This window comes from Globicephala melas, chromosome 11 (genome assembly GCF_963455315.2).
Source record: "Globicephala melas chromosome 11, mGloMel1.2, whole genome shotgun sequence".
Taxonomy (NCBI): Eukaryota; Metazoa; Chordata; class Mammalia; order Artiodactyla; family Delphinidae; genus Globicephala; species Globicephala melas.
Window position 1 is genome coordinate 83111556 of NC_083324.2, and position 23170 is coordinate 83134725.

At 41.9% G+C, this 23170-nt stretch overlaps 2 protein-coding genes across 3 annotated transcripts in view; one reads left to right on the forward strand and one right to left on the reverse strand.

Moving 5' to 3' along the window:
* The window catches only part of ACOT13 (acyl-CoA thioesterase 13), a 14974-nt gene extending 6669 nt beyond the window's left edge, over positions 1-8305 (reverse strand). The window contains exon 1 of the mRNA XM_030881274.3: positions 8003-8305. Within this exon, the coding sequence (XP_030737134.1) occupies positions 8003-8083 (81 nt within the window). The 5' untranslated portion in view covers positions 8084-8305. The remainder of the gene's footprint in view (positions 1-8002) is intronic.
* A 64-nt stretch (positions 8306-8369) lies between these two features.
* TDP2 (tyrosyl-DNA phosphodiesterase 2) lies at positions 8370-21876 on the forward strand. 2 transcript variants are annotated; one of them, XM_030881265.3, is made up of 8 exons: positions 8370-8660; positions 8747-8832; positions 8993-9058; positions 13323-13496; positions 14440-14531; positions 16504-16622; positions 18179-18349; positions 20935-21876. In XM_030881265.3, the coding sequence occupies exons 1-8, from the start codon at positions 8496-8498 to the stop codon at positions 21214-21216; spliced, it is 1155 nt and encodes a 384-aa protein (XP_030737125.2). In that variant the 5' UTR covers positions 8370-8495; the 3' UTR covers positions 21217-21876. The 2 variants fall into 2 exon arrangements, with proteins under 2 accessions (XP_030737125.2, XP_030737124.1); XM_030881264.3 differs by lacking the exon at positions 8993-9058 and having other exon boundaries at positions 8372-8660.
* Positions 21877-23170: the final 1294 nt, after the last annotated feature.

The window sequence follows — 23170 nt, forward strand, 5'->3', positions numbered from 1 at the left end:
AAAAAGCCAGGCAGTTCAAGAAATAGAATCGAATAGGAAAGCATCATAGTCACCAAAGGTAGTTTAGTGTAATTTTAAGGTATGGTGTGTTTAGTAGAGCTCAGTTCTTAAAGTTCCATTTTATTATCTAACTTTGGCTGGGATGACAAAAGGTAAAACAAATGTCAATTGGATTTTCTACTGCAGACTACTGATTTTGGTTTTTTTTTTTTTTTTTTTTTTGGCTGCATCAGATCTTAATTGCAGCATGCAGGATCTTCGTTGCAGTGTGCGGGCTCAGTAGTTGCAGCACATGGGCTTAGTTGCCCCACAGCATGTGCGATCTTAGTTCCTTGACCAGGGATCAAACCCATGTCCCCTGCGTTGGAAGGCGGATTCTTAACCACTGGACCACCAGGGAAGTCCGCCAAAATACTGATTTTAATATTTATCTTTTTCCACAACTTGAAAGGACAAAGGACATACTAAGATACAAAACTGGTTGAAAAGGTACGTTGGAATAGAGATACTTTTGTACTGGTCAGCCAGATATGGCAGAGAAATGCTTTTATGTGTTGCCAATTCTTTTTGGTTTTTTGGCTGGGCTGCATGGCTTGTGGGATCCTAGATCCCTGACCAGGGACCGAACCTGGGGCCCTCAGCAGTGAAAGTGTGGAGTCCTAACCACTGGACAGCCAGGGAATTCCCTGCGTTGCCAATTCTTGTCTCCCTCAGTAAAAATAAGTAAACCAATGGAAGAAGGGATGTCCAACATTGGGATGTCCATCCCAATGAAGGGATGTCCTACCCAACCTCCCAGAACTAAGAAACAGTCTTGCGGTGGAAGAAACCAATGGAGAGCTACCTGTCTGATGAAGAATGGGGCTGGGGGGGCTTCCCTGGTGGTGCAGTGGTTGAAAATCCACCTGCCGATGCAGGGGACACGGGTTCGTGCCCCGGTCTGGGAAGATCCCACATGCCGCGGAGCAGCTGGGCCCATGAGCCGTGGCCACTGGGCCTGCACGTCCGGAGCCTGTGCTCCGAAACAGGAGAGGCCACAACAGTGAGAGGCCCGCATACCACAAAAAAAAAAGAATTGGGTTGTGGGGAGGACACTATTTAAAAAAAAAAAAAAAAAAGATCTCAGTCAAGATATAGGCTGTAGAGAGCACACGTGTTTATTTGGTTACTAACTATGGCTAACTTTGTGTTACAGACCATGCTCAGAAATGTACATGCATTGTTCTATAGGCATTGAGACCCTGTCTCGATCCTCACAAATCTTTGAAGTAGATAGTGTTATCGCCATTGGACCCAGGTGTCTCTGGCTTAACCACTAATGCAAAACTGCCTCCCCTCACATCTCACCTGGACTGCTGCAGACAACTAGGACCTCATGCATCGGGAGGAAGATGGGCGTGTAGCCTTTTGTGATGCCATGGGATCAGAAATATAGCTGTCATGGCCCCAATAATCCGGCAGGTTGGATGACTGCAATAGATTGGCAAGAACTTTTATGGCTCAGCCCAGTCTGACACAACAGACTCCTCAGTTTAGCATAAAAATGGTCTTAAATGGACATGCGCTCATATAAACATCTGCCCTTTTTCTGTATGGCCTGCAGTGTACTGTCTCTTCCCTGCACCTCAGGCATTCACATGAGTTTATATGACTCATGCTACCACAGCATCCCCCACTGCCACCCCTGACCTGCAGGCTCAAATTCCATCACAGAGAGATATGCTTCAGGTGACGAACACAGTTTCTCCCTTCCTCACTTAGCTTTTCAGTAAAGACATTGAGAAGGGATCCCTAATAGTTAACAGCAATGAAGGAGACAGTCCCTAATAGGAAGCTCTGCCCAGAACCCAGAATTATTCTTAGGCCTTGAGGTTTCCAATCTTTCTGGTCTTTAAGAGTCACCGCCTGATTGGGACTGCTGCTGATTGCTGAGCAGCACACACAGGGCCTCTGCTAATGGATAAAGAAACATGTCTCTGGCTCTGTAAGGGTGTCTGTAACGGGCCTCAAGGAGTGTGGCACATGGCATGAGAAAACCTGCACATATGTACAAACGTGAGTCAACCAAGGATATGGAATGCGAAAGACCACATGTATGCACAAAAGCACAGAGAACAGGTAATACTGGTGGATGAGAATTTTGTGTATTTGTAAAGGAGGCTGTTTTCAAAGCAATTTGCCCTGATGATGGACACAGCTGATTTCACATGTGACACAGTGCAGATACCAGAGGAAGTGTGTCTGAGGATGATGTAAAAATGCACCTGCATATAAGCAGGAAAAGAGGTAAAGAGTAAAATAGAAGGTGGTAGTGTGATAGGGTGGCAACGGCAAGAAAAATAGTTGGAAATTATGTTAAGGGGCCATAAAAAGGCATAAGCTATTCAAGAATTGTTGTTCAGCCATGCTGCTGTATCAGCCCAACATTTCAGTTTTATAATAAATGTATGTTTTAGTAGCTTAATTACACAGGTGACTAGACCAATAGTTAAGAGTACTAGCTCTGGAGCCAGACTTAGGCAAGATCCTTTTTTTTTTTTTTAAATTATTTTTGGCTGCATTGGGTCTTTGTTGCTGTGCGGGCTTTCTCTAGTTGCAGGGAGCGTGAGCTACTCTTCCGTTGAGGTGTGCGGGCTTCTCATAGCAGTGGCTTCTCTTGTTGCAGAGCACGGGCTGTAGACGTGTGGGCTCAGTAGTTGTGGCTCGCAGGCTCTAGAGCGCAGGCTCAGCAGTTGTGGCGCACAGGCTTAGTCGCTCCGTGGCATGTGGGATCTCCCTGGACCACGTCCCAGGCATTAGCGGACAGATACTTAACCACTGCACCACCAGGGAAGCCCCTTAGGCAAGATCCTTAACTGACGTTTCCTTAGCTGTAAAGTGGAGATGATAGCACTACCCTCCTAGAGTTTTATAAAGATTAAGATAAAATTCAAATTAAGTTAGAATGGGGCCTGGCATATCATAGGCGATTAAAACATTTTAATTCTCATCCTTATCAAAGTTGTGACTCAGACACAACAATCAAACTGAAAGTTGGTTTGGATAGTTTCACATTTGCTTAAATTTTTAAAATTTGCTTAAAATTTTTATTTTAAGCAATTTTAAGGTGCAGGGATTTGCTTAAAACTGCCCAGTTGGAATTGTTTCTGTTGCCAAGATCAAGGATGACTTAATTACTAAATTCAGTGGATGCTTTTCAGCCTGTCCCTTACTTGACCTCTCAGCATTCTGCAACATCTAAACTGTTTTCTGGCCTTTCCTGAACTCCCACGTTCACACCTCCAGATTCTTTTCCTCCTCCACTAGCCACTCCACATCCCCTTTGCTGGCTCTTATTCTGCAATGCCCGCCAGGAGTCAGAGGGTCAACTAATCATTCAGACTCACAAGCCCACCAAAGGCTACAGTTGGTGCCAGTTTCACTCAGGATACAGGACAGTTTCTCTAAGGTTAGGTACTATAATACAATGTTAACACACAGGCAGGGAGCGGACAACTTGGGTTTAGATCCCCCTTACTAGTTGTGAGGCCTTAGAAAAGTTAAGCTTCTATTTACTCATGTGTAAAATGGGGATAATAATAGTACCTGCCCCATCGGGTTGGCAAATGGCAGATTTTATCAAATTATTCTAGAAGGCCTATAAAGGTGGATGCTATGAAGGCCTCTGTCACATCAATCACATTGGCAAGATTTCTCTCAAATACAGCTTCTCTGCTGCCTTGAACCTGGAAAGAGGGGCTAATAGAGGAGGAACTTCCTCACCACCTACAGACTGAGGATTGGGGCTATCCACTGCTCCAGATCTCCTCTCAAGAGGGAAAGCACAAACTTGGGTAGAATTTTTGCAGCTGATCTAGTTTGGAATGTAGTACCTGAATATAGAGTCATTCCCAGGAAGGAATTATGCCCTGCAGGAATGTAAATATGGTGAGCCAGTTATGATAAAGCCACAAGTCAAACAGCAACAAAGAAGTTGAAATAATCTCTGTTCACTGAGGAACAGTATTCCAGAAATATCTATTGGCATATCATGTTGATAAATTTTAAATAATATTACTGTCCTTTTGTGGTAGATCCCAAAGCCTCAAAGTTTTTCTAGTAAGTATAAGGTCAATTCTTACCTTCCTAATCATTTCTGTAGTCTTCAAAGGCTGCTTATCTTTCTCAACCCTGTATGTCCTCAAGGTTCAGTCCCAAATCCTTAATGCTTCTCTCTAGTCTGTGTTCTTCCTCTTGAGACATCTCATTCACCTACACATCTTCACCTCTCATTTCCACAAGGATGACTCTACACAATTTTACCTTGCTTCGGAACTGCCCTCCCTTATTTCTTTGTGTGTTGGATTCCACATGGTATTTCCAGATCTCACCTGAGATTCCAGATCTCACCTGAGATATGTCCTTCCACATGTGTTATTGTGGGGGAAAGAGTTCCACTGGCAAGTAACTTAAACATAATAAGGTTAAACATGTTTATCACAGAACTAGTCAAAAGTTTTAAGATATAAAAGGGATATAATGGCTCCACTCAGAGGAGATACATAGTGTAGCCAAATTCAGAGAGACAGACTGTAGATGAGGGTTGCCAGGCTGGGGAAAAAAGGGAATGAGAAGTTATTGTTTAATGGGTAGAGTTCCAGTTTTGCAAGATGGAACTCTGCTATGGACTTGCTCCCAAAGAGCTCTCAGTGAGGAGAGGGAAGACAGAAAAATCAACAGATATTTTCAATAATGAATAGTAAATCCTATGATAAAAGTTATCATAGGAAAGTTCTGGAGATGGATGGTGGTGATGTTACAACCATGTGAATGCAATAATTACTATTGAATTGAATACTTTAATATGGTTAAGATGGTGAGCTTTATGTTATGTGCATTTTAGTACAATTTTAAAAAGGGGGTATACAACATCAGTGTTTTCTGAAATTATTTATTCATAGAACTCTTTTTTCTCAGGGCACATCTGATGGGACTGTTCCTTGGAACCCACTTTTCTCCTCTGAGACGATAAACTCCTAGAGTGCGAGGAATTGTGATTGGCATTTCTTTATAACGTAGAGTACTTAGTTTGTTGACTGATTTAAAAGTGATCTTATAGCAAGAACAGGACACTTTCTTTTTTGGGCTTAAAACAAAGTCATTTATTAGATTTTAATTCTGTCAGTTGGCAATTTAGGCGGGGCTCAGCCAGCCAGTTCTTCTGTCGGGCTTGCCTGGACTCACTCTTGTTTTTACAGGCAGCTGGCAGATTGCTAGGAGCTGGTTGACTTAGATGGCATAATTCACATGTATGGTGCTTGGTGCTGGCAGTTGGCTGGAGTGATGGGAGTGACAGACCACATGTAGGACATTTATTTTGCATGTTAGTTTTTCTGAATCAGTGTTTTATAAAAGATAGGTTTTGTGGGTATTTATAAACACTGATAAAACAGAGGTTTTAAAAAGAGAACAGGCTTAAATAAAGAAGTTCTAATGTATGATCTCATGCACTGACTTGACATCTGTACCATGACTAATTTTGCAATTTGCCTTTTTCAACAGATCATTTTTAGAGGAACAGAAAGTCACCATCATTTAGCAGATTCTATATGCCAGGTCAAAACATCTGTCCAAAAAACAAAATCCCCACTGGAATATTATCAGCCAAATTTTCAAGTGTTATTCTACTTGATTCATTGATTTTGTGGGAGTGGGTGATGGAGCAGACTTGACACAATAGTACTGTACATCTCACTTGCTTCTTACACCCAGAAACATTATTCCTTCTCACCTTTGCAAAAGCAATGAAGTATAGAGGACAAGTGTGTCTGAGAGACAATATACATCTTTACTCCAATTTAGTTTTAACAATATTCTTGCATTTTAAAATCCTGCACTTAAAAGTGAGCATTTCTTGCCTTGAAAAATCTCTGGTGTCATATTTAAATCACCAAAGGGACAATTCTTTGACATAAAATAATTCTGTCAGTCAAGGTCCAGTGAGGCGCAAAAACCACACTAGTTATATTAAGAGACTTAAAGAATTGTTGGGACTTCCCTAGTGGCGCAGTGGTTAAGAATCTGCCTGCCAAAGCAGGGGACACGGGTTCGAGCCCTGGTCCGGGAAGATCCCACATGCCACGGAGCAACTAAGTCCGTGCGCCACAACTACTGAGGCTGTGCTCTAGAGCCCGCGAGGCACAACTACTGAAGCCCGCGCGCCTAGAGCCCGTGCTCCGCAACAAGAGAAGCCACTGCCATGAGAAACCCGTGCACCGCAAAACGAAGAGTAGCCCCTGCTCGCCGCAACTAGAGACCCAGTGCAGCCAAAAAATAAACTAATTAATTAAAAAAGAAGAATTATTGGGCTTCCCTGGTGGCGCAATGGTTGGGAGTCCGCCTGCCGATGCAGGGGACACGGGCTCGTGCCCCTGTACGGGAAGATCCCAACATGCCGCGGAGCGGCTGGGCCCGTGAGCCATGGCCGCTGAGCCTGCGCGTCCGGAGCCTGTGCTCCGCAACGGGAGAGGCCACAACGGTGAGAGGCCCGCCTACCGCAAAATAAAAAACAAAAACAAAAAAGAATTATTAACCAAAGATTTAGAGAAAGACCACATTCAGTTCCATGCCAACACATGTAGAAATCGCAAGATTTGAACAACCAACTGAAACTTCAGTGCAAAGACATGGTTCATGTATTCTTATAGAGAACAACAAAGTTGCAATTTATCTAGTTTTGACCTAGGACAAAATGAATGATAAGAGGATGGTTTAAGTCAAGTGTTCAAAACCTCAGCACTGTTGACGTCTGGAGTGGGTGATTCTCTGTCGTGGGGACGGGGGAGGGAACCTGTGCAGTGTGGGATGTTCAGCAGCATCCCTGCCAATAGCCGCTAGATGCCAGTCCCACCCCTCCCACCACACTCCAGTTGTGATGATCAAAAATGTCTCCAGACACTGTCAAATGTCCCATGGGGAGCAAAACCACCCTCAAATGAGAACCACTGGTCTAGATCACGTTACCTTAAAATTTATGGTAAAAGGAACCATGTTCACGACTGGATTTATACATCACTAAGCATAAACCTGTACTTTAGCCTGAGCAACTCTTCCCACACGAAAAGTAGACAACTACAAAATCCATTTTTGATAAAATTAACAAATACAGAGCACCTACTATGATACTGACCTGTGCAGTTAACATGGTAGCCACTAGTCACCTGTCAGTATTGAGCACTTGAAACATGGCTAGTATGAATTGAGATGTGCTGTAAGTGTAAAATTCACACGGGATTTCAAAGATTAAGTACAAAAAGTACTCTTTTCTACTGATTACATGTTAAATGTTTTGGATATAATGAGTTACTTAAAATATTTTACTAAAATTAGTTTCACTTCTTTTAAAAATGTTTATAATATTGTAATAACAATTATATATTACAATTATAAAATTATTATTATAAAATACCTCATTCAAAATGGAGTTGGAAAGCCCTGAAGGGGGAACTTTCCCCCACTTACCACTCCTCCCAGCTTACTTTATAAACCCCAGCAGGAAAAAGGAAGATTTTCTCTTCGTCCAGCAACAACCCAGCTGCTGAGAAACCTCCGCAACTCAACCAATGAGACGACCACAGCCCCAGCTCTCCTCTCCTCCAGCGAACTTGTTCAAAACAGCTCCTCTCAACATTCTCTTCTCCTCGCTATAAAAGAACAGTTGAGGACTTGCCTATAGTTGGCCACAGTTTGCATGTCCCAAAGTGCAATTCCTCTGCTATTTTTGCTGGCTAAGCCATTTTGCTGACTAAACCACTTACGTTTTCGTTTTAAAGGCTGACAGATCAATGTAGGCACACCTAGCACATAACTGTGCTCCATTAAAGTAGTAATTATTATTACTAAGGTGAATTTAGGGACGCAGTCCAACAGAATCTAGCCAGAGACAATTTATTCAGCGCTCACCACGAACCAAGCATGGTGCGTTCTTTCCCTTCATTAGAAACCGCGCCTTCGCCTCTAATACCTTTTCCAAACTTCTGTCAAAACCGAGAGCCTTTCCTGAGAACTTAATCGCCTCCAGCAGACTCTTTGCCTTACAGCTCATCGTGGACCGTTCGCCGGCTCCCAGGCCCCACTCAAGAATGATTCTTGGAAGAGCAGGGAAGCCCGGAAATTCGCAAAAGAACAAGGACAGAAAGGGCGAAGGGTTTGCAACCTTCCGGGCCCGCGACGCGCTCCAAGTCCGCACTCGCGAGCACCGGCGGCCACGGTGCGACCGCGGCTCGCGCACTGACGTTCCGCGCCTCGTTGTGACCTCGCGCGCACGCGCCGTTTAGCCCTCGCCAGCCCAGGCCCGCTTTCCTGCTGCGCAGGCGCGCTGTCGTCCGCCGAAAGCGGAGCGCGTTTCCGCAAGAGGAGGTTGATGCGCGAGCGCCGGGGCGCTGGGCGCCTGCGCAGAGGCCCAGGCGTCTCCCCGCTCGGCCCGGGTTAGAGGGAGGTGAGCTGGCGGGGATACCATGGAGCAGAAGAGCGGTCCGGACGGTGCACCGGAGGGTGAGCGGGAGGAGGGAGAGCCCGAGGTGAAGAAGCGGAGACTTCTGTGTGTGGAGTTTGCCTCGGTCGCGAGTTGCGACGCCGCCGTGGCTCAGTGCTACCTGGCCGAGAACGACTGGGAGATGGAAGTACGCTTTCGCTGCTTCTCTCTTTCCCGCTCTTTACTTTGGTCCGTGCAGCGCACACGTCCCATCCCTGTGTCTTTGTTTTGCAGAGAGCGCTGGACTCGTACTTCGAGCCGGCAGTGGAGGAGAGCGCTTTAAAAAGCCATCTTGAGACCGCCTCTGAGCCCGAGCCATGGTGAGTGATGAAGGGGCGGGGACGACTCTGGGCGGGGGCAGTTTGTACTGGGTTGCGTTGGGCGTCCTGGGACCTGCAGTCGAGTTGGACGGCCGGGTGTGAGTAGAGGCAAGTCTCGCCTCTGAATAGCCGGAGGCTGAGGGTTTGTGTTGGTGCGTAGGATGGAGACGCGTCCCAGCAGCGGAGCTGACGCTTCTCTCCCGAAGTCCAGGCTGTCACTTCGAAGGTACTTTGGAGTCGGGGGGTGGGGAGTGGGGGAATATCTGAAATGTAATTTTTTGACTCCAAGTTTAGGAAATATGTAAGCAAGAGTTTCAAAACAAATGAATGAGGCAAAATCCTCTACTGAGGAATGGTAACTTGGAAGTCTTCTTGCTTCTTGTACTGTTGTTGTTTATTTACTCTTTACCGCCCGGCCAGGATAATAGTTTTTATAAACTGCACATCCGCCCCTATTATTCCAGTGCTCCCTCCCCAATTCATGCACTTCTGCTCTTAAAGTCCAGGTGCCTTACAGGTCCCTCCACGGTTTGACCATATTTCTGGGTTTGTTTCCTTTCACACTCTCTTTCCTACCCTACAAAACTTTCAGGCATACCAAACTTTCCCTTTCTCCAGTGGGCCATTTTTTCTTGCCTTTCAAACTTTGTAAAGATATTTATCATCTCTGCCTAGAACCCTTTTCTTCCTCCTTCCTTGCTAAGTAACAGTTATCTTAAAAGTCCAGCTTAGACATTGTAAGGTCGGATCTTAACAAACGGCACCGCGAAACAGAGGAAAGCTTCAAGTGAGCTTTATTAGGGAGCGCTCCTGGGCGAGGGGCGAGGTTCACTGGTCCGAGAGAAAGGGGCCAGAGAAGTCGCGCCCAGTCCTAGGCGTGGGAAATTTTTACTGGGGTGTAAGGGAGGGGTGGTTTGCTATGCAGGGTGATTCCTTATTTGGTGAAGCCACGGCGGCTGGGCTAGGTATTGACCAGCTTACTTTCAGGGGTTTGAGTCTCCCACCCCTCCCCCACCCCCCCCACCCCCCCCCACCCCCCGTCCTTGGGGCAGGAAGTCGGGGGAGAGTCTCTGTTGATTCTCAGAATACGTGAGAACGCTCTGCCTCAGTGCTGCTTCTTCCTGGAACCAGCTGATGCTTCCTCTTCCCCGGGCCAGCTGGCCTTACAGACATGACTTGTCTTCAAGAAGCTTTCCCTGATTTCCCAAGTCTGGGTAAGGTTCTCCTCTTAAGTAATTCTGTATAGCATCATGCATGACAACTTAATTCATATTATAATCGCTATTTAGTATTTTATATCTCCCACTAGACTACACGTTTGGTGAAGACAGTATCTGTTCATACATTGTTGATTTCCCAAAGTCTCATACAATATTTGGCAGGTAATAAGCTCTCAATAAGTATGAACTGAATATATAAAGTTCTCCCAGCTGTATGGGCAGCCTCTACAGTTAACTGTTCATCGTAGATACTCTTTCCTCCCTGTGATCTTTTCAGCTGCACTGTCTTTTAAATGTGATAAGATCATTTCATTAGGCTCCTTTCTCCGTCTGCCTGGCCTGTTGTTGGGGAATTGGCTACCCATTCATAGTGACATATCTCTGGCTCCCATGTTGTATCAGCTAGAGCCAGTTAGATTAGTAGATGTTCACCTGGCCCGTGCTGGCCAGTCAGATCCTCTCTCCTGGGATTAGGACCAAGAGTGTTTAGTGAATCTTCCTGTCAAGCTGGGACTGTACATGTTAACTCAGTACCTGTGGGGGACCCATACCCCTACTCTTTTGTGCATGGGGAAGCTGAGAATGCTAGTCTGCAGAGAGAGAGTGAAACCAAGGGACGCTGAGTAGGATTGAGAGAGAGCCTTGATCAAACTTCCATAGACATAGCTGTGTTCCTTTACTTGGCTCTGGGACACGATTGTTTCCTTGTGAATCCTTTTGTTTTACTCAGACTAGCCTGTGTTGGTGTCTGTTAGTTGTATCCTAAATTGTAGTCAGTAAAGAAATTGGAACAAAGGAGGTGGAGTCCCTGAAATCGTCCCTCAAAAAAAAAGTGGGTGGAGCTGAGTAATGGTGGGGTAGAGGACCATTAGGAGTCCCCTAGCCCAGAATCATGAATTGGCAGAAAACAAAGTGATGGATGAGGCTGTGGTCTGTTGTCTCTTGGAACTCAGATCAAATGCCAGTGAGAGTGAGGCTTTATCTATAGCATAGAATAAGAATCCACACTGATATAAATACATTTGTCCAGGAGTGAAGGGAACACTTTCCCTCACAGTAGAATTCCAACTACCAAATGTTGAAGGCATGTGAGAGTTAGAAAAAAAATTACCATTTGGGAACTATCTTGGTAGTAATTATCTCAGACAGGAATCATCAATGGACACTAAAACTAAGGGACTTGCCTGGTGGCGCAGTGGTTAAGAATCTGCGTGCCAATGCAGGGGACACGGGTTTGATCCCTGGTCCGGGAAGATCCCACATCCCACTGAGCACCTAATCCCCTGCACCACAACTACTGAGTCTGCTTGCTGCAACTACTGAGCCCATGTGCTGCAACTACTGAAGCCCGCACACCTAGAGCCCCTGCTCCACAACAAGAGAAGCCATTGCAATGAGAAGCCCACGCGCCACAACAAAGAGTAGCCCCTGCTCGCCGCAACTAAAGAAAGCCTGCACGCAGCAATGAAGACCCAACGCAGCCAAAAAAATAAATAAATTTTAAAAAAGACAAAAACTAATAGGTAAAAGTTGATGAGAAACAAGACATTTACATAGTCTCAAAGTACCTACCCGCAAAATACTTATTACATGGGGGGAAATCATAACTGTGCAGTGGAGAAACCAAGGCATCAAAGTTAACGTGACCAGTACTGGAGACAAATCCAGTACTGTTGGATCAGGCCTCCTGGCCTGATGCACTGAGGAGGACACCCTATCACTTCTGTGTGATTCCTGCCAAAAAATGCACATCCTCAGAAAACATCAGACAAACCCAACCTGAAGGACATTCTACAAAATAAATGGCCTGTATTCTTCAAAAACATCAAGGTCAGGAGAGACAAAGATGGAAGAACTATTCTGGATCAAAGGAGCTTGAAAGAAATTCATGCCATCTCAATGCAACATGTGATCCTGGATTAGGACATTACTGGCACAATTGGCAAAGTTTGAATAGATCTTTATATAATAACATTGTATCAATGATAATTTTCTGATTTTTGATAATTGTACTAGGGTATGTATGTATGTCCTTATTTTTAGGAAATGCATTCAGAAGTATTTATGCAAATGTTTCAGAATAAAAAGAGTAAAGCAAGTAAATGTTAATTAAGTAAAACGTTAACATTTATCTGGATGAGTGGTGAGTAGAATTCTTTTTACTGTTTTCTAAGAGTCTAAAATTATTTCAAAAAAAGTTTAAAAGTTAACTAGACTTATCATGGTGATCATTTTGCAGTGTATACAAATATTTAATCATTATATTGTGTACCTGAAACTAGTATAACATTATCTGTTAATTATACCTCAATAAAAAAAATTTTTCAGGAGTTCCCTGGCAGTCCAGTGATTAGGACTTGGTGCTTTCACTGCTGTGGCCCGGGTTCACTTCCTGGTTGGGGAACTAAGATCCCAAAAGCTGCGTGGCGTGGGCAAAAGAAATTTTTTTTAATTAAAAAATAAAATTTTTTTAAAGAAGTTAAAAATTGGCATTACATTTATTAAAATTATAAATACAAAACCCTAGTTCTTAAATTTATGTATATTTTATAAATGCTTAGCAGTCGCCTTTTAATAATGTTTGTCCCTCCACTCAAATGTCTGGGCCTTGGTGGGAAAGGTGGGGTCAGGCAGACCTGTGGGCTGGAGCCCATACACATGGTCTCTCCAGCATGATAGTCTCAGAGTAGTCAGATTTCTCATGTAGCAGCTCAGCGTTCTTGTTGGGCAGAGTGTTCCAAAAGGCTTGAGTGAAAGCTACAAGGCTTCTTATGGCCAAGCCTCAGAAATCCCAGAATAACCCTTCTCACTATATTCTATTGGTCAAGCAAGTGACTAAGGTCCAGATTCAAGGGGAAGGGTATTAGTTGGACTTCACCTCTCAGTGAGGGGAATAACAAAGAATTGCAGCCATTATTTATCTGGCACAATGAGATCTTATTTCAAATGTGATTTAAAGTGAATCCAGATAAATGTGGAAATCTTACGTTACTCAATCTGATTTGGGGTCATAATTTATCAAATCATTTTAGTGACCTATGTCACTGAGGGATATTGAGTTGGTTCTAAGTGAGCAGACATTTGGATAACACAGTAAGAATCTATTTTTCCTCACTCATCAGACTCTTGCTCTTCTATAGGCAGATACTTTTAGGACTCTTAAAGTTTATTTACCTGTAGAATGAGGGCTACAGAGAGTCACAAAATAATTTTTAAATTAATCAGTTTATAGATTATTTGCAAAGTTGTGTTTCATTCTTATCTTGCCAGTGTTGACCTAACCAAGGAAGAAACAAGTGATTCCACTAGTTCTAAAACCAGCACATCTGAAAATGTTCAGCAAGAAGATGGCAGCATGTTCTCTTTCATTACCTGGAATATTGATGGATTGGACCTAAACAATCTGCCAGAGAGGGCTCGAGGGGTGTGTTCCTATTTAACTTTGTAAGTATTATTACATCTGTGTCATGGTAATGTGATAACGTGTCTTACCTGCCTACAAGGAGGGTAACAGTTCAAGGTTATGGGCTTTGGAATTGGTCCTGACTTCAGAGTCCAGCTGTCAGAGGAAACATCTGAAGGAATTGGGAGTGACTGCCTCTGGGAGCAGGATTGTGGCTTGGGGTACAGAGGGAATGCTAATTTTTGTTCATAGCCTTCTAGTACTATTTTATTTACTAAACTGTGTGTAGAATTATTGCTATGAAAAGAAAATTACCAAAAGGATCCGTATCTGCCACACACTAGTTCTGTGACCTTGTGGAACCATTTGTAAGCCACTTCAGTTCTCCAGAGCTCAGTTTTCTTCATCATGGATAATAACTGTTTCAAGAGGATTGAAGAAAATAACACTTAAAGCATCTGTTAAGAGTGAGGACCGGGGCTTCCCTGGTGGCGCAGTGGTTGAGAGTCCGCCTGCCGATGCCGGGGACACAGGTTCGTGCCCCGGACCGGGAAGATCCCACATGCCGCGAGCGGCTGGGCCCGTGAGCCATGGCCGCTGAGCCTGCACGTCCGGATCCGTGCTCCGCAACGGGAGAGGCCACAACAGTGAGAGGCCCGCGTACCACAAAAAAAAAAAAAGAGTGAGGACCATTGTAGGCTCTTAATATTATTGGTTTCTAGTGTCAGTGATTCCTGTTCTTCTAACTTTGAAGGGTTGTCATGTATATTTTTTTTTTTATTTTATCTTTACAGTATTATTTGTTAAATAGCACAGGTCTTTCTCATTTTATAGTTATCAAAGGTCAGCATAAATATTGAATATTAGGTGTCCTAGAGGACTATAATTTTGTGTTTCTTTTATGCTGTGGCATTTTCCTAATCTAGGTAGCTGCAAATGAAATGATATACCTCATATTTTTCATAAATTGATGTGTTTAATTAGGTACAGCCCAGATGTGGTATTTCTACAGGAGGTTATTCCCCCATATGCTGCCTACCTAAAGAAGAAAGCAAGTAGTTATGAGATTATTACAGGTAACAGTTTTCCTGTTATTTAACTTTTTCTTTGAAAAACAAGGTGAGAGATAAACCAAAGTTAGACAATTGGAACATAGACAGGAAAAAGCACAAATAAAGTAAGTTTGAGAAAAAGAAGTCAGACACAGGATACTAAAAAAATCATAAGAGAATATTACATATGTGGAAAAATGGTTGAAATGGATGATTTTTCAGGAAAATATAAATTGCCAAAATTTGAGGCACTAAGTAGCTTTTTGGTGAAATCAAATTGTTAGAAAATGTTTAAATGTGGTGATTGCACTGTGGTTATGCTTTTTCAAAAAGTCTTTATTAATTTTTTATTTATTTTGTTCTTTTTCTACCTTTTTGCCGTGAATATTTTAGTTTTTGATTTTTCATCTATTTTGTTTTTACTAAGTGCATTTTAATATACCACTTTGGCTTCATTTCGTGACTTTTGGCTAAATCTCATGTTTTCTTTGACTTTCACTTTTACCTAGTTTATGATTTTAATTTTGATTTACTTTTTAATCCAAAATTGCTGAAGAGAGGGTTCTCTCTATCTGCCTTTCTCTCTCTCTCTCTTTGCGGGACAACTTTTCTGCATTCTCTTGGGGATTCCTTTTGCCTGTCTTCTGTTTTGGTTATCTTGTTTTCTGAATCCCATGCTTTCTTCCTTGTTTTACTTCCTCATTTTATTGGAGCACATTCTCTGGTCACTTTCTAAGAAGTAGCACATGGGGAGTGAAGTTTTTGAATCCCAGCCTATTTGGAAATGCCAATGTTTTATTCTCATAGTTCCTTGATAGTTTGGCTGGACAAAGATTTCTAGGTAGAAAGTCATTTTCCCACAGAATTTTGAAGGCATGATTTCAGTGTTTTCTAGTTTCCATTATTGATGATTAGAAGTCTGATGCCATTCTAATTCTTGATCTTTCTTCCCCCCCTTCCCGCTCTGGAAGCTTTGAGGCTCTTCTTTTTTTTTTTTGCGGTATGTGGGCCTCTCACTGTTGCGGCCTCTCCCGTCGCGGAGCACAGGCTCCAGACGCGCATGGCTTACAGGCCCAGCCGCTCCACGGCACATGGGATCTTCCCAGACCGGGGCACGAACCCACGCCCCCTGCCTCGGCAGGTGGACTCCCAACCACTGCGCCACCAGGGAAGCCTGAGGCTCTTGTTTTTAACTCCAGTGTTTTGGGGGTCTTTTTTTCATTTATTATGCCAAACACTTGGTAGGACCTTTCAATCTGGAGGTTTGTGACCTTCAGTTCTGGAAAATTCTTTTTTCTGTCTCTCTCTTCTTTCCTCCCTCCCTCTCCCTCCTCCTTTCTCTCCCTCTCCTCCTTCTTTCCACCTGCTGGACTCTCCACCTGCCATCTTTCTAGTCTGCTGCCCTCCTCCGTTTCCCATTCTTTCCCATTCTTCTCCTTTCTCTTCCTGTTCCTCTTTTCCTGGTTCCCCTCCGTTCTGATAAACCAGTTACCACTGCTCCACCTACTTAGTTCTCTGAAAAACTTGGAAGCTTTCATTCATTGCCCCTCCATTTCTGTTTCTTCTTGCAAGTTTATACCTTTCTAAAGTTTTTATTCACTTACTGTGATTTTTCTGGTGCTTCCCGAGTGAAAAGTAACTGCATGTCAAGTTGCCTCAGTTTAAGTCTCATCTACTCTGCCTTTCAGAAATTTTTCAAATTTTTATGTTTGGTATTGGCACTGTTAACTGTTTTGGGCACTTATGTAAATGCATTTTTATTTTTGTATTTCTTCCATACTTCCAGTTACACTTTTATATTTCTTCCATGCTTACAGTTACAGAGGGACTTGGTTGACCATCTTCAACTATTTTGAAATAATAGTTTACTTTTAAGATTTATATCCATTTAAATATCTATACCTGCTTGTTATAAAATTTTCAGTAGGGGAGCTTGGGATAAACTGCAGATACCCCTGATCTCTCAGCCTAAATTCTTTTCCGCACACATCTGAAGGTCGTGAAGAAGGATATTTCACAGCTATAATGTTGAAGAAATCGAGATTGAAATTTAAAAGCCAAGAGATTATTCCTTTTCCAAATACAAAAATGATGAGAAACCTTTTGTGTGTGCATGTAAGTAATTTTTTTAAATTGACTGGTTTTTTAAAAAAAAGAATGAACTGTTTTTTTCACAGTTCCATGATGGGGTCCTTTTTAAGAAACCATTGTCTTTAGAAAAATATTTACTCCTCACTTATAGGTTCTTTTAAATAGTCTTAAAGAACTTTATAAATTAAATTTTTACATACATTTCAAATATAGACAAATTGTAAAAATAAAATCCTTGATTCATTAGATGTTTTCTTAATGTATAAGAGTTTGCTGACATTCCACAGTTGCTTCCTAAAATAGTTTTTTTTTTAATTTTTTAATATTTTTTATTAAATGCACTGTACTTGGTACTGTGTTGTACTCTGTGAGTCTTACAAAAATGAGTCAAATAGATCTTGGTCTCATAGAGCTCATAGATTAGCAGGGGAGAGATTGTATGTATAGTACCTAAAATAAACGAAAGGCATAAATGCCATGGGAGAGGTATAATGATATGCCATGGAAGTTTAGAGAAAGGAAAGATGATTTTCAGCTGCACTGTTTAGTGAACGTTTCATGATGGAAGTTGGGTTTGAATCGGGCCCTGAAAAATATGTAAAATGTAGACATTAAGAACAGTGCGGGGCTTCCCTGGTGGCGCAGTGGTTGAGAGTCTGCCTGCTGATGCAAGGGACACGGGTTCGTGCCCCAGTCCGGGAAGATCCCACATGCCTCGGAGCAGCTAGGCCTGTGAGCCATGGCCGCTGAGCCTGCGCGTCTGGAGCCTGTACTCCGCAACGGGAGAGGCCACAACAGTGAGAGGCCCGCGTACCGCAAAAAAAAAAAAAAAAAAAAGAACAGTGCAGGTGGCAGAACCACCATGAGCAAACATTTGCAAATTGTACATAGCAGGGTATGTATATATGAAAGAGGGCATGTGTAGCTATAAACGAGCCTTCTATTCAGTTGGATGTAGAGGGCACAAAGCGGGTAGTGTGACGACAGGTTGGTAAAGTAGGTTGGATCCAGATTATAGGAGATCATGAATGCCCAATGTGAAGGAATTTGAACTGGACTCTGCAGGCAATTAGTTTAAATAATGAGAGATCTTACATTGTTGGTATCTTAATTGCAAATGGTAAGTGATTCTCATTCATTCATTTAACTGACATTATTTTGAGTTACCTATGTGCCAGGCTCTCGGTAACATAGTAATAAATAAAAGAGCCATCTTTGCTTTCAAATGACTCAGGGCTTTGTAGGAGAGAGATAACTGTGCTGCAGTTCGATCTAGGGGAATTTATAAACAGTCTACACAGCGTGCTGTAGGAGGATAGGGGAGGGAGCCACTGATGCCTGGGGTGCTGGGGAAGGGCTCCCAGTGGAGTTGACATTCAAGGGAGGTTTTGAAGTATTAGTGGGTACTTGCTCAGTATTCTTTGACCTTTAAGGATAAGCACAGTGCTGATTATATAGTTTCAGTCTAGTAAATATTGATATATACCAATCAGTTGAATAATTACTGATTCTGTTAACAAAGTTCAGTGTTAATTGTTAGTGGATCATTTTAACAACTCTAATTATTTATCTTGTTGCAGGTGAGTGTGTCAGGAAATGAACTTTGCCTTATGACTTCTCATTTGGAGAGCACCAGAGGGCATGCTAAGGAACGAATGAATCAGTTGAAAATGGTTTTAAAGAAAATGCAAGAGGCTCCAGAGTCAGCTACAGTTATATTTGCAGGAGATACAAATTTAAGGGATCATGAAGTGAGTGATGAAGTCATTTCAGTGTTTACGGGCAGATTATTGCTGTGGAAACTAATTTAGGTTTCTTTTGACTAAAGCTATTAAAACTAGGACTTTGATCTGTTCATAATGTATACGTGACCTTGCAGGTGCAATTCAGCAAATGATTATTTAGCCTGTGCTACTTGCCTGGCACAGGGGAAGCAGAGGCAGAAGGGGCTGTTACATTATTGGGTGAAAACATATATATGGTATATGAAACAGACAACACAAAACAATATATATTGATTAACAAGAGGGGTTTAGAGAAAATAATGATTAGAAGAATTTAGAAAAGTTCATTTATTTGCAGTTTCTTAGTTGTAAGATAAGAAGAACAGAAAGATTTGACTAACATAGTTGTCCCTAACTCTCTTCCTTCTGGATTTTCTGTTTTCAACCTTTTTTACCTTCATGACACTGGATTTGGCAGTGATTTCTTGGATATGACACCAAAAGCACAGACAACAAAAGAAAAAATAGATAAGGTAGACTTCATCAAAATTAAAAACTGTAGTGCATCAAAGGGTATTATCAATGGAGTGAAAAGGCAACCCGTGGAATGGTAGAAAATATTCGCAAATCATATATCTGATGAGATATTCAGAATAGTCAGAATATACAAAGACCTCCTACAATTAAAAAAAAAACACACTGGGCAGGGGACTTCCCTGGTGGTCCAGTGGTTAAGAATCTGCCTTCCAATGCAGGGGACACAGGTTCCATCCCTGGTCGGGGAACTAAGATCCCACACGCAGCAGGGCAACTAAGCCCACACACCGCAACTACTGAGCCCATGTGCTGTGGAGCCCAGACACCACAGCTAGAGAGCCCGTACGCCACAACTAGAGTGCCCACGTGCCACAGCTTTGGAGCCCACATGCTCTGGAGCCCACGCACCACAACTAGAGAGAAGCCAGTACGCTGCAATGAAAGAGCCCATGTGCCACAACTAAGACCCGACGCAGCCAAAAATAAATAAATACAATTTAAAGCTTTTTTTTTTTTTTTTGCGGTACGCGGGCCTCTCACTATTGTGGCCTCTCCCGTTGCGGAGCACAGGCTCCGGACGCGCAGGCTCAGTGGCCATGGCTCACAGGCCCAGCCGCTCTGCGGCATGTGGGATCTTCCCGGACCAGGGCACGAACCCGTGTCCCCTGCATTGGCAGGCGGACTCTCAACCACTGCACCACCAGGGAAGCCCTAAATACAATTTAAAAAAGAAAAAAATGGGCAAAAGATTTAGACATTTCTCGAAAGAAGATATACAAATGGCCAGTAAGTTCATGAAAAGATGTTTAACATCATTGGTCATGAGAGAAATGCACATCAAAACCATGATGAGATACCACTTCACATCTATTAGTATGACTATTATAAAAAAACAAAACAACAGAAAATAACAAGTGTTGGCAAGGATATGGAGAAATTGGAACCCTTGTGCACCGCTTCTGGGAATGTAAAATGGTGCAGCTGCTGTGGAACATGGTGTAAGGATTCCTCCAAAAATTAAACAGACTTTCCATATGATCCAACAAGTCCACTTCTGGGTGGATACAAGCAAGCAAAAGCAGAGCCTCAAAGAGATAGTTGTACACTTGTGTTGGTAGCATTATTCACAGTAGCAAAATATGGAAGCAACCTAAGTGTAAGTGTCCTTTGACAGATGAATAAACAAAATGCATATATTGATACATGAAATAGAATATTATTCAGCCTTAAAAAGGAAGGCAATATTGACACATGCTATAACGTGAATGAACCCTGAAGACATTAATGCTAAGTGAAATAAGCCAGTAACAAAAGGACAAATGTTCGTGATTCCTCTTATGTGAGTTTCCTAAAGTAGTCAAATTCATACAGACCGGAAGGAGAATGGTGGTTGCCAGGGGCTGGGGGGAGGGTGGAATGGGGAGTTCGTGTTTAATGGGTAGAGTTTCAGTTTGGGACATTGAAAAGGTTCTGGAGCCAGATGGTGGTGATGCTTGCACAATCATGTGAATGTACTTAATGCCACTGAACTGTAATGTTAAAGTCGTAAATTTTATGTATACTTTACACGTTAAAAAAAATTTTTAATCCTAGAGTGTGAATGGGAGGAAAAGTTAATGTTGTTAGTAAATTTCAAATAAAACTGAAGGCATTTGACATTATTGGATCATATAAATGGTATACTCAATTTATAGATTAGAGTAACAGTTTTGCCTTCTTTACACTTAATCTTCATTTTTTTAAAACTACTAATAGCAATAACTGAGACCACGGATTTTCAGTCTTCTGAGTTTTATCTGACTCCCAAAGTTAGGAAGCTACTTGTGGCAGAAGAGAGAAGGGGCAAATTTCAGACCTCTCTGTCTCTCTTGATATTTTTATATTACCTACTTATTATCATGCAGTAAAATAATTTTATAATATATCTGGTTGTATCTAGTTTTGCATTTGTGCATTAATAAGTAATCTGTGGCATTCTGATGTGAAAAGTTGCACTTAGATGTGGTAACGGTAAAGACCTTTTTAATATAAGGGAAAAGAAGACTGAAAAGAGTTTTCTTTCTTTTTCTTTTTAGGTTTCCAAATGTGGTGGTTTACCCAGCAACACTTTGGATGTCTGGGAGTTTTTGGGCAAACCTAAGCATTGCCAGTATACATGGGATACACAGATGAACTCTAATCTTGGAATAGCTGCTACTTGTAAGCTTCGTTTTGATCGAATATTTTTTAGAGCAGCAGCAGAAGGCGGCCACATTATTCCCAGAAGTTTGGACCTCCTTGGGTTGGAAAAACTGGACTGTGGTAGATTTCCTAGTGATCACTGGGGTCTTCTGTGCACCTTAGATTTAATATTGTGAACTGCTTTTCAAATACGAGTTTTAAATGTTCTGAGCAATGTTGTTCTGTGTTTTTGCAAATATAATTGCTACCTGTCTGGAAAGGTAGTTTAATATGGAGGAATTAATATACTGGATCATTGTAACAAAAGAAAAAACGACTGTGATTTTATTTTGTGGATTGTGTCCTCAGATTTCAGAACTAAATCTTAGTGTTTATTTAAATGAAAGCATACCTGTGTTCAGAACATGAGGCCTCTTAAGGAAAGGTCACAAAGGCTATCTTGTAATAGTGCTCACAGCTGCTGGCTAGATCTGCATTTAAATAGATTGCAGCTGTCCTACATCAGACTTTTTGTCAGCTAACAGTGCCTAACTGGTAAGCTAGAAATGAACTCATGATTTAAGATCCCTTAACTTTTAAAAATTCATGTTTGTAGTTATGTCACCAACAGAGGCAAAGTTAGGCTTGATAATGATTAAAGTCAGTTTTATAGAGGCATTGGACTTTTTTTCTAAGAGAAAAATAAATGTGTAAAAAGAATTAGCCTTTTAGTTTTGCTACTTGTAAAACTGAATTTTTTTCAAGACGTGAATGAGGAGCACTTCTACATGTGCGTTAAGGAAACATTTTTTTTCCCCCATAAGAGAATGTACTTTAAATAAAGAATTCTGCTTGTTTATAGTTTGTTTTAGTATGTTTTTGTGCTCATGTTGAGATTGAAGTTTTTACCTGCTTCCTGTTTCTGGCTCCACTGCTACTGTTTCACCTTTGTGTGGAAGAAAACGGCTTTCCACGTTGCTTCTCACTCTGCCAAGTGTTGCCAAGAATATATTGACTTCCTCAGTATATAAAAATGAAAACTGGCGGTAATAATTAGAATGAGAAGTGGCAGAAACTTATTTTCATCAGGGGTGTCAAAATTAACAACTAAAACACCTAAAAAAAGACAAGCTGGGGCTTCCCTAGTGGCGCAGTGGTTGAGAGTCCACCTGCCGATGCAGGGGACGCGGGTTCGCGCCCCGGTCCGGGAAGATCCCACATGCCGCGGAGCGGCTAGGCCAGTGAGCCATGGCCGCTGAGCCTGCGCGTCCGGAGCCTGTGCTCCGCAACGGGAGAGGCCACAACAGTGAGAGGCCCGCGTACCGAAAAAAAAAAAAAAAGACAAGCTGAATTTATATATAACATATGCTTTGTCATAATGCAAAAGTTTTATATGTTAATCATAATTTTAATCATTTAAAATGAGTATTAATGCTAATATTTTAGCATGTATTACAGAACAATAGTTCATTTTTGTGGGAAAAGGATATTTTTGGCATAAATTGCTTATTCACTTGGAAGCATAATTAAGTTAGAACTCTACCACACTTCAAATTACGAAAAAGAAAAAATCTAGATGAGTGAAAGGCTAAATATAAAAAAATAAAATATGTAGTAGTGTGTATTAGATTAAATAATTATCAAATTGTTTTAAAACTGGAAGGAGTATCATTTTATGACTCAGCATCCAAGTGAAATACCTTCCCATTTACTCCTTATAGTGACAAAATGTAAGAAACAAGTTATAAGTGAATAGGAACAACTACGTTTGGTCTGCTTTCGACGGGCAATAGTTCTCAATGCAAGAATTAAGAAACTACTAATATGCAGTATCTTGAATTTTTTACTTTGAATCTCAAGTTTTCTCAGTATAGTAGCTTTGTGTACCTTACCCCCCTTCTTGGTGAAATCCCAGCTCAGAATGTTATATATCAATATGCTAAGCATCATCTTTGCCACTGATACAGAATGTACCTGAATCTTGCTAGGCCTGTTTCTCCCACCTTCAAAAAAAGATAGTTCCTTGTCTTTTATTGTGCAGTTTAGTAAGAACACATGTCCCAACCAACAACATATAAAAAGCAGATGAAGTCAGAAAAGCTGTACTAAAAATACATCATTTTATCCTTAGTATTTACTATAATGTCTGGC

Coding starts and splice junctions, on each gene's coding strand:
- TDP2 (XM_030881265.3), top strand. CDS start 8,496: ATGGAGCAGAAGAGCGGTCCGGACGGTGCACCGGAGGGTGAGCGGGAG. Junction 16,623..18,178: donor GAAACCTTTTGTGTGTGCAT/GTAAGTAATTTT, acceptor ATCTTGTTGCAG/GTGAGTGTGTCAGGAAATGA. Junction 18,350..20,934: donor CAAATTTAAGGGATCATGAA/GTGAGTGATGAA, acceptor TTTTCTTTTTAG/GTTTCCAAATGTGGTGGTTT.